The 10,726-nt window shown below is 57.9% G+C and overlaps 1 protein-coding gene across 1 annotated transcript in view; it reads right to left on the reverse strand.

Annotated features, from left to right (window-relative positions):
* Positions 1-10,129, reverse strand: part of ABCA2 (ATP binding cassette subfamily A member 2) — a 30,711-nt gene extending 20,582 nt beyond the window's left edge. The window contains exons 1-19 of the mRNA XM_031059218.1: positions 10,048-10,129; positions 9,882-9,884; positions 7,639-7,750; positions 7,050-7,216; positions 6,720-6,847; positions 6,447-6,551; positions 5,807-5,992; positions 5,507-5,725; positions 4,556-4,890; positions 4,150-4,309; positions 3,810-3,938; positions 3,359-3,526; positions 2,527-2,623; positions 2,004-2,177; positions 1,821-1,923; positions 1,161-1,275; positions 621-811; positions 239-389; positions 1-21 (exon numbers count right to left, since the gene is read on the reverse strand). The exon at positions 1-21 is cut by the window's left edge and continues 226 nt beyond it. Of these exons, the coding sequence (XP_030915078.1) occupies positions 1-21; positions 239-389; positions 621-811; positions 1,161-1,275; positions 1,821-1,923; positions 2,004-2,177; positions 2,527-2,623; positions 3,359-3,526; positions 3,810-3,938; positions 4,150-4,309; positions 4,556-4,890; positions 5,507-5,725; positions 5,807-5,992; positions 6,447-6,551; positions 6,720-6,847; positions 7,050-7,216; positions 7,639-7,703 (2,514 nt within the window). The 5' untranslated portion in view covers positions 7,704-7,750; positions 9,882-9,884; positions 10,048-10,129. The remainder of the gene's footprint in view (positions 22-238; positions 390-620; positions 812-1,160; positions 1,276-1,820; positions 1,924-2,003; positions 2,178-2,526; positions 2,624-3,358; positions 3,527-3,809; positions 3,939-4,149; positions 4,310-4,555; positions 4,891-5,506; positions 5,726-5,806; positions 5,993-6,446; positions 6,552-6,719; positions 6,848-7,049; positions 7,217-7,638; positions 7,751-9,881; positions 9,885-10,047) is intronic.
* Between the last annotated feature and the right edge of the window lie 597 nt (positions 10,130-10,726).

Genomic DNA, 10,726 nt, shown 5'->3' on the forward strand with positions numbered 1-10,726 from the left:
AGAACAGGTTTGGGTGAATTCCTACCTAGTGCTGCCCCACCCAACCCCATGGAAATGCTCCTGGACCTGAGAGGCACCAAACCTTCTGGAGATACCTCCAAAACCCCACAAGGAGTTGGTTCATACAGGCAATGGCCTGCCCAGGGCTTGGTGACAGTTTGGTGGCTCTGTACTGGACATGAGGTAGCTGAGGCAAACCTGGGACCAAGTGTATCCCCAGCTGCTGCAGAGAACTCACCGCAATGCACTTCTCAAAGGCCGTGATCTTGTCATGGGCCACCTCCTCCCGGATGGCGACATACATGTAGGGCACGTAGCTGAGGAAGTAGATGATGCCACCACAGGCAGAGGCCAGCTTGGCCTTGGAGTAGAGCACCGACACCAGAAAGCTGCGGGGAGGACAGCATCTCCTCGGATCCCACCCCACCAGGACTTTCCCCACACCATCTAGTTTTGGTGGTGTTGAGGCAATAAACTGGCTCCCCAAATCAGTGGCTTGAAGGGACTTGTGCCCCTCCACTGGCCCTCGCCCACACAGCTTCCAGCACCCTCACTCCATGGCACAAGAACATGGCACTGCCCACGCCCCTTTACTGCCCAGCACAGACCAGGCAGCTCACCAGAACATGATGGTGGCCACAGCATAGATGGCAAGGAAGAGCCATATGATGAGGACGTCGCTATGCATCAGGACCTTGCCGTACTTGAGAATGGCAGTGAGTGCTGTGACCGAGATGGAGAGCTGGACAAAGCCAGTGATGAACCAAGCCACCCAGTGCACCGCATTGTTCAGGCCCATCATCTTCATCACCTGTGAGGCCAAAACTACTCAGCGGGACTGTCCCCAACCCTGTGCACCCCTGCTTCTATTCTCGCTGGGCTGGGAGGGCAAGGGGTAGCACCAAGGGAGCTGCTGGGAGTGGGCAGGACACAGCACCCTCTATTGGGGTACCAAGGAGCTCAGTTCCCTCCAGGGCTGGCCAGGGATCATCTCATGCTAGGGACACTCAGAAGGACCAGCTCTGCCCAGGGATTTTGGATCTGCATCTGCCCCAGTTCATGTAACCCAGAAATACAAGGAAGGTGACCAGGGACACAGCACAGAATATAGGGTGCAGATATGCCCACTCCTCCCCAAGAATCTCTTCCACCATCCCTACCTCTTTCAGGCGATGCTCCTTCTCTGTCACAATGTGCTGGATCATCATGGCCACTGAGTAGACCCAGGAGATCACCATGCAGAGAGGCATCATGTGCTCGATGACAAAGAGAAAGCTGGTGGGGTAGAGGAAGAGAGGGGAGAACTGGATGGTGGCACTGCCATAGAGACCTGCAGACCCTGGGGCAAGGGGCCTTGGAGGGGCTCTCCCACTGCTTAGGGACAACTAGTCTCTAACCCAGCTCCTCCTTAGTGCCCTAAGAAAGAACTTCTTCAGTGAGTCCACAGGACAATCCAGTGTCACGGCTGGCAGGCCTTTGCAGGCAAGCAGCAGCCGCGGACTCCACCAAGGGCCCTGGCTACCCTGGTGTGGATGGGGCTCTCTCCAACCTCCTGCCCAGGAGTGTTGGTGGCTCTGGGACTTCTACAGGTGCTGCCTCCAGACCACTGTAATCCATAATCACCAGCAGATCCATGTGCCATTTTACTTTCCCCTGCCTTCCTGAGCCTGGTAGTCCAAGGAATTGGACTTAACTGGTTGCTCATCACTCCCAGGGTCACCAATCTCATTCTGGCCCCCAAACTTGTTCTCTTTTCCCGGCTAAAGCATCTTGGCCTGCAAAGTGGAAGGAGGAAGGTCCTGCAGGTGAATGTTACTCACTCATCCCGGGTATAACATGGGTATGGGAACATCTGTACATAGTTGCCAGGCTCCACCACATCGTGGCCAACAAATGTGTTGATAAGGGCACGCTCCATCATGTCTGTGGAAGAGAAGGAGAGGCCAGGCTGAGTGCAGAGAGGTCAGGGCCATGGGCAGCTGTGGCAGAGCACTGACACTTACCCTGGATCCAGACAAAGCCATAGAGGAAGTAGAAGCGGCCGCCGGTGTTGGGGCCAGGCCGCCAGTATGCCCGCCGGATCTCATTGGTCTTCTCTGTGAAGCTGGAATTCTGCCGGATCTTGTACATGACATGGGGAGGCAACGAGCCATCCCTGTTGGTCTGGAAGATGACACCTGTGGGCAGCAGAAGAAGCAGGGAGTCCACAGGGGCCAGCCAAATCAGCCAGCCCACAGCAACAGGCAGGGATGAGGAGGGTACCGCGAGTGTTGCCATGGATGACATGGGTGGCATGGCTGGGGATGTGAACATCCATGGGATACAAAGGCACACAGGCAGCAGGCCGTGTCAGTGGGAGAGCCAGGACAGCAGCCTGGGGCGGAGGATGGGCACCATATTCAGCCTGCTCATCCACCCAACATGTGCACCAAGGGACCCACATCCTGAAGCCAGTGGCTCCAGGGCACAGCTGGAGAAGGGCAAAGTTTCAGGGACCCTGAGAACAGCTGGTTCCCAGGGACATACTGGCAAAGACCGTGACATTGTCCTGATAGGCCTGGTTCAGCGTGTAGTTGACAATGCTCTCCTCATCTGGGAAGCCTTTGAAGATGTCCACGCTGACCTAGTGGGAGGAGAATCATAGAATCACTAAGACCGGAAAAGCCCTCCAAGACCATTGAGTCCATTAACCCAAAGACTATCAAGCCCAGCACTAAACCATGCCCCCAGGTGTCAAATTCATACATTTTCTGAACACAGGGGTAGTACCACTGCTCTGGGCAGACTGTTCCAGTGCTGACCACTCTTTCAGTGAAGAAATTTTCCATAAAATCCAACCTAAACCTGCCCTGCTACAATGTTAGGCTGTTTTCTGTTGTCCTGTCACTTGGGAGAAAGGACCAACCCCCACTTGGCTGCAACACCCTTCTAGATAATTGCAGAGACTTAGAAGATGATCCCTCCTGAGCTTCCCGTTCTCCAGGCTGAGCTCCCTGAGCTCTCAATCCCGCCTCATCAGACTTGTGCTCCAAAACCTTCCCTGGTTCCACTGCCCTTCTCTGGACATGCTCCAGTAGGCTAGTGAGATCCCAAGGCCCTGGATGGGTCTAGCATACAGAACCTGCAGATGGTACAGCATGCACCACCCAAAGCCAACCCCAGTCCCTGAAGTCAACAGTGTGTGAGCACCTCCCCCATGGACATCTACCCCAAAGCTCTGGACACTGCAGGAACCACCACCTTCCCCAGGGCTCCTGTCCCATGCTCTTAAAAAGGTCTCAGTGGATCTGACCCTCTTCAGCCCAACAGAGCCTGGCTGTTGGTGGTTCAAGCTTTCCACAGGTGTGCTCCACTTCACCTTGGCCATGAAGCGGACCCAGCCGCAGGCAGCATTGTCAATGGTATCCAGCTGCTGGAGCAGGATGCTGGCATTGGGCAGGGAGAAGTTGCCATTGAGAAAGTTGTGAAGAACATCACTGTCAGAGACATTCAGAATCTCTGGGTGCTTGTGGAGGTCAGCAGTCAACTGAGACAGAGAGGAAGACATGGGAGGGAGAAGCTGGGGTATGCCTTGCCTCTCAGGTCACTGTCCACCCCCACAGACACAGGCAGGACCCAAAGTTCCTCCTGGGAATGAGGAACAATGTGCACTCTGTGCAGGGATCCAGACTAGTCTCCACAAGAGAAGGTGGATACTAGGGAGTACCCCATGAAGAAGTTACAGGGCATCTGGGGGGAGGGAGACAACGCCTTCTCCACTGCCAGGGCAGTAAATCCCAGGCAGGCTCATCCTCACCACACTGTCCTACCTGCTGGAGCCAGTGGATGCGCCTCTGCAGCCTGCCCTCCTCCAGGTAGGCTCGGATCTCAGGGGAGATGTTCAGCCATGCCTTGGCATAGTGGGTGACATTGCCCACAAAGGCGAAGGTCTCGTTGGCCTGGGGGCCAGGCAGAAAGTCGTACAGTGGGCAGAGGCAGGGGCTTCCTGCTCTCTGGGATGACTAGCAGTCATGGAGATACCTGCCCACCTCCCACTGCCTGTGGGAGCTCCCTGTGTCTGGCAGTCAACCTCTTCCCTGCCACACAGCCCATCTGCAGAGCAGGATGGTGGGAGAAGAAGGACAGGGGTCCCAACCTATGCATCCTCACCTTCAGGATGACCTTGTCAACTTCAGTGCCCACAGGTGCATACAGGATTTTGGGGTTGCTGGTCATCAGATGCACAAGGAGGCCCAAGTTTCGCTGCTCCTTGCTGGTGAAGCCCAGCGAGCTCATGTTGCCCTGCTTCAGTGCCTCAGGCTCGATGGTCCTGCAAAGGGAGCTCAGGCTTTCTACTCTGCTTCAGGCTCAGCACCCCTTGCTGCAGGCAGCCCCCACCCCTGCCCGTGACAGGCCTTCAAACTGAGTCCAGTGCCTGCGTGGTGCCGCCCAACACAGAGAGCATCCTTGGCTGCAGGACAAGGCTCCAGTACAGCACCCATCCTGCCTGCTCAGCAAGGGGTGACACCACTGGCCTGCGCAGGGAGAACCTGGAGCCATCCCCCAGTGATCCTACCGGTTGTTGCCGCAAAGAATGGGCTGCAGCCCTGCCCAGAGCTGCACAAATGCTGAGAACTGCCCCTGGGGGTTGTCGATGCCAGACAGGCTCTCCCCGGCGCCCTCTTCCTCCTCTGCCGTGGCATTGCCAGTCGTGGCATTGGCGCTGGCCCAGCTGGTGCTGTTGGCCATGGGTGGCGCAGCCTTGCTGGCACAGGCTCCCCTGGGCAGCAGCTTAGCCAGTGCTGAGAGGATGTCCATGTCCTGGAGAACCTTCTCCATCTCCATCAAATCCTCGAGGAGGGCACGGAGGCGATGCTGAGTGGCTGTGCTGTTCACTTCCTCCAGCTTCAGCTGTGAGTATGCATGGACAAGAAGTTACTCATTGCTGGGACAAGAGGGTCTGCTTGCCTATAGGAAGGGACCAACGAGGACCTCAAGCAGTAGCAGCTCCACTTTCTTGGTTAAAGGGTTGGAGCTGTGCCGAGGTTAGGGCCCTGGACTCATTGCTGTGCATCTGCGCCTATGAGGCAGTGAGAATGGTGGCAAATGCTGGCAGAGGCCACAAGATACCACTCAAGACAGGAAGGGCGGTCCTCTGTTCCTACAAAGGACACATTGAGCTTGGGTGGGACAAGGAGTGGGACCTCAGAGTCAGGCTTGAGCTGTGCCAGCAAGGGCTTTGCTGGTCCTGGGGAGAGAAGCTGACTTCCTAAGGACACCTAGGAAGATGCTGGGGACACCCAGTCCCATCTAATAGGCAGTGTCCAAGCAAGTGCTAGAGGGGAAACCACCTGGGATCTTACTATGGAGCCAGGTAGGAGGGGGATACTCATGTCAGAGAAGGGGGTGACCAAGGGAAGCCAGGCCATTGAACTGTTCCCAATCCCAATACAACACCAGCTGAGTTTGAAAATCCTTCCCAAGTTTCATCCCTGCCACCAGCCTACCCCACCTGCCCAGCACTCACCCTGCTAACTATCTTGGGGGTGTCCAGCTGCTTCTGGAGCTCGGAGGCCAGCTGGGCAAAGCGCTCCTGGCGGATGGTTTGGCTGCCATTGCAGGCCAGTGCCCGGTACGCTGCCAGCAGTGGCCGCTGCCTGGGAGACACGCGCAGGAGGCGGTGTAGTGCCCCTGGGTACTGCTCACATGTCAGCTGCTCTAGCACTGGCCCGGTGAAGAGGACATTCTACAGGGCAGGAATTTGTAGGGACAGGGCTGCAGTGCCTGCTCTGGCAGAGCAGCCCAGATTGTCCCATGAGGTGCTCACCTCCATCTCGGTGACAAAGGCCTGGGGGCTATCAGAGATAGCAGGTGCCACAGCAGTGCTGGTGAGGCCCAGAGCCTGGGAGAGCATGTGGAGCAGTGCTGGACGATGTGGGGCTGCCACTGGGTCCCGCAGCACCCTGTGAACCAGCCCTTCCTGCAGGCTCCTCCAGCCACTGGGGAGACTCTTCTGCAAAATGAAGAATGGGGATGGCTGGTGGGATGGGGGCTCCCCCCAGGTCCCCCTCCTTGTGTGTCCCCGAACATACATGAATAGCCCCACAGCAGCCACAGGGCAGGGAAGAAAAAGGATGGGCAGATGCAGGGAGCAGAGATTCCCTGCATGCCAGACGCAAAGGGGGAACAATTTCCCCTGCTCCCTCCACAGCTACCACCCAGGCAGCGCCAACCTGCACTGCAAAGGTAAACCCAGGCATAGGTACTGGTGTGTCTCATAAAACTGGGGGAGCTGGTGGCAGCACCAGGATGGACCCCGGCCATCCCTGCTGCTGCTCTGCCCCCTGAAAATATTCTGTCATGGTCCATCTACTGGGACAGACATCCCCAGATCACCTTGGGTGGGATAAGGAGGGGACAAGAGGATGGGCTCTACCATGTCCTCTGCATGCAGCATCGCTCCTCACCTCCAGCTGTGTCATCTTCTTGCTGGGGCCAAACCCATCCCACAGGTTTTGCTTATGGGTCTCATCAGGTACCAAAGGAAAGGAATCAAAAAACTGCTGGTACACCTGCACCAAGATGAGAGCACGACTGCCAGGTGTGCCAAAAGTGGAGCAGCAGTGCTGCACTTCCTTGCCCAGCAAGGCCCTGGCATGGGGCGGCAGGGTAGGACAAATCCAAGCTGGATGCCATTCACAGGGTAGCACAGACCCCTGCAAAGCCCAGAGGTCACCCACCTCCCGCAGGTTAATGCTGGAGCCTAGGAGCAGCTCAGCTGTGCTGTTGGGGAGGGACAGGTTCTGCATCAGGAAGCGCCGCAGCTCACCCTGGTCTTTGGCTGCCCATGCCAGTGTGAAGCTGGACCCTGCCAAGGAACAAGGTGGGAGGTCAGAGCAGCCCACCAGCATGAGGGACATGGCATGGCACCAGAGCTGGCCCTGCCCAGTGCAGTGACATGGGACAGTGGCAGGGCACTGCCACACACCATCACTTTGCTGGGTGCTGGTCCAGCTGGTGCTACCTGTCCCTGCCAAAGAGGTAGTGGGGGCAGGCAGAGCACAACCCACCTGCTTGGCTGCTGAAGTGGGTCTCCATGGAGCTGGGCTCAGGGCTGCTGAGGGCCTCCAGGTGCCGGCGCAGCGACTCCAGCTCCTCCTCCAGTCCTGGATGCTGCGGGTCGAAGAGGCTGCTTTGCTCTACTGCCTCGCTGAGGTGTTCCAGAATCTGTGTCACCCTGTGAGAGCCCAGCACCGCCCTGGCTTCAGGGACAGAGGGATGGGGACACCTTCCCCAGAGCTCTGGGGGAAAGAGCCCCTCAGGTGCAGGGGACAGCAGTCCTGTCTGAAACGGGGCACCACTGCCCTTGTCTGCACACTGAATCCAGTGTGCCAGGGTTCAGAGGAGAGCCACAGCACCTCATGGCATCTCCAAGAGCCACCTCTGTCCTCCTCCCAGCACTGAATACCTGGGAGCCCACAGCAGAACAGACTGAGGTGTCCTCTGCACCAAGGACATGGTGGTCTGCACCCAAGTGGTTTTGGGGGATGCTAGCTTCTGCCTCAGCCCCAGGGTGGCAATGTCAGTGTGGAACGGGGTGGGCTCTTCGTGGGAGCATGAGGGGTGGGAGAGGAAGTGCATGGTGAGGGCAAGACTCACGTGGAGTTGGAGTACTGCAGGAAGCCAAACTCATCACGCTGGCCGTCGGGGCACAGGGACTGCATGACCGGCAGGATCCCGGCTGACGTGAGTGGGGCCGCCGTGTAGAAAGCTGGAGCCAGTAAGAGGGCAGAAGAGGCCAAGGAAAGTGCAGGCAGCAGGGAGGAGAGGCAAAGAGGCAGGGAGGGGGAAGGGGCCACCAGAGAAACAGACATTCCATTCAGAAAAGCACACGCTGGGGTCTGGGAGCCCACAGGAGGCTGGCGGCCACAGTCAGAAGTCAGCAACTTTCCCACCAGGGCTGTCCTGGCTGGTGACTCTGTGGGGCTGCAGGCAGCTCCAGCCCTCTTGCCCCCACCCACTCTTCCCTGGCTGATGGCTCCCTTGTGCCCCATGACAATGCCAATTTCTGCCACTTGCCCCCAAGATGGCCACCAATGTCCTCCAGGCCCCCGGTCCCCTCTGTTAGTAGCCTCAGAGGCAGTAGTGGATCTCCAGAGGAAAAGAAGGACAAATACAACAGGGAAAATAGATTTGTCATTTGCAGCTCCCAGAGCCCCCAGCCTCCCCCCCAACCCAGCTGCCCCAATGTGCGGCAGCTGGAGGGAGGGGGAAATGGAGACACGGAGTGCGGAGATGAGAGAAACAGAGAAACAAGAAACAGCAAAGGGCTGGCAACCCCCCCCCGCCCCTCCTCCTCCAATGGCACTGAGCCATCATCCCTGCTGGGACCCTCCCATGTCCTTCCCCATGGCAGGGCAAGCCCAGAATGCCACTGCCCGATGGGGACCACAGGTTGTCATCGGGCAGTGCCAGGCAGGGACCCTGCTTTCGCCACCCTGCTGATGACCCTGTGGTTAGAGATAGGTCAATGCTGTTAACAAGGCCACAATCGGTGGGCGCTGGTGAAGATGGGCTTCTGGCAGGAGCAAGGAACAGGTGCAGCACAGGATAGGCCAGCAGCCTCTCGGGGTGGTGGAACCCACACTGGTGGCCATGCCACGGTTTGGTGACAAAGTCAGTGCATGGCATCCTGCTGGCCTTGAGGTTCTAGCGCCACATTCCAGCTTGTCCCAGCCATGAGAGGCCAAGACAGAGACCTGGTGGTGGTGCCAGGGTGGGAGGCAGCCCCAACCCCTTGGTGATTGGGCAAGACTGGGTGACCACAGGCAACCACATGGGTGACAGAACCAGGCAGACTTTGCTCCAGGAAGCAGGCAAGAAGAAGGAGTAAGACAAGCCTCCACCTGGCTGGAGAGCCCTAAGCAGCCCAGGAGGCTGGGGACATGGCCACCAGTGACCCCAGCACCTGGGAACCCAGCACCATCAACCAAGGGGGTACACCATCATGACTGGTCAAGTCCCTGCGGAGGAGCAGGCAGGGGCCATACTATGCTGCCTGAGCTCATCTTCACCAGCTGTGGAGGAAGGCAAGGGGTTTACAGAGGCATAGATTAGGCCAGAGTGAGTTGATCTAAACCAAGCTCTTTCTCCCCAGACTATGAGGCCAGCACTGGTAAGGGAATGGGAGGAGGTGCCCACCTATCCCACCAACTTACAGACTGGCGCATGCAGTTGAGGCATGAAGGGCAGGCGGGCAGGGGAAATGGTGGGAAAGAAAAAGAAAACATGAGCAAAAAAGAATGAAAAAACAAATGAAAAACCACATAACACAGAGCGTATGTCAGCGCCAAGGCGGGAACCCCGGCAGCACCTGCCGCAGCTGGACGGCACTGGCAGCTGGGCTCTCCCTCGCCGGGACACACTGAAACACAGGCTCAAACCATCGTCACATGGGGTCACCACCAGTGCCCAGCATCTCCCCTGGCCCTGCTGTGCCATCTGTACCAGATCACCCACCAAGGTGGGCATCAATGGGCCCTTGGGAGCTGACAGCTTCACTCCACTGCCTCCTCCCAGCTGCACAGCCCACAGCCACCACAACTCAGGCCAAAGCTCCAGCTGGAATTCTCCCAGAGCCCTCAGCTCCAGTCCCATCAGTTTATCATCCTGCCGGGCCTCTAAACACACCAGGGACAGGCATAGGGCTTTCTGTAGGTCACTTTCCCCCCCACTGGGGAGCCCTTCCCAGAGCCACTCCAGCTGACCCTCGACTACTTAGGGGGACTATGGCTGTTCCATCACCATCCAGTTTGCCCTTCCCCAGGCAAAATGTCCATGCTGATGACAGCCACAGGCTGGTTGGTGCTGCAACCCCCAGGGGAGCCTCCCCAGGCTGGGACAGACTCTGCTACTTCCACCAGTCCTTGGCTGTAGCCCCTGCCCAGTGCAATGTCCCTCAAAAGGCCTCTCCAGGTCCCCCCTGCCCCCAGGCTGGAGCACCTCCCCAGGGCCTCAGGGTGCCCCCAAGTGTGGGAGTGCCCCAAGCACCGCCTTGTTGGGACTCACCTTCCTTCACAGGGATGGTGGGCTTCTTCTGCCGCAGCCCCAGGAGGATGAAGAAGAGCACCAGGGGGATGAAGATCTCGAAGGCCAGTACCCACTGGGGATGACACAGAGCAGAGGGAACAGGATGCTTAGGGACGGAACACAGCCACCTGGGAGAAGCATAGGCAGTACAGGGGTCCCCATGCATTGGTGCAGCGCAGCACTGTGTCCACATACTGCAAATGGCTGATGGCTCTGTCACAGCTCAGCCAGCAGCAAACAGATTCCTGGGCATCCCACAACCTCCTGCCTGCACCACCCTGTCCAGAGCACTGCAGGACAGGGCAGGGTACACAGAGGGGATGGATACCTCCTCCAGCAGTGCAAACAGGCTGCTGAGGCTTGAGCTCAGCTATAAAGGTCCACCATAGCTGGACCTGCCCAGGGAGAAGACCTCAAGTTCTGAAGGCTAGTGCCCTCACAGCCTGGAGCTGCATGATGCCCCCTTGGCACCTGTGCCACTGCTGGATCTCACAAGGAGCAATAGCTGAGTCCAATGGCAGAGTTCAGTTCAGCCAGGCCCTGGCACCAGCTCCAGGTGCAACTGGGCCATCCTGGTACCTGTTCCATGCCCTCCCAAAAGGTTCTGGCTGCAAGGAATTTCCACTGGCAGCATATGGTAAATAACAGCAAATCCCTA

This window comes from Geospiza fortis, unplaced genomic scaffold (assembly GCF_000277835.1).
Source record: "Geospiza fortis unplaced genomic scaffold, GeoFor_1.0 scaffold85, whole genome shotgun sequence".
Taxonomy (NCBI): Eukaryota; Metazoa; Chordata; class Aves; order Passeriformes; family Thraupidae; genus Geospiza; species Geospiza fortis.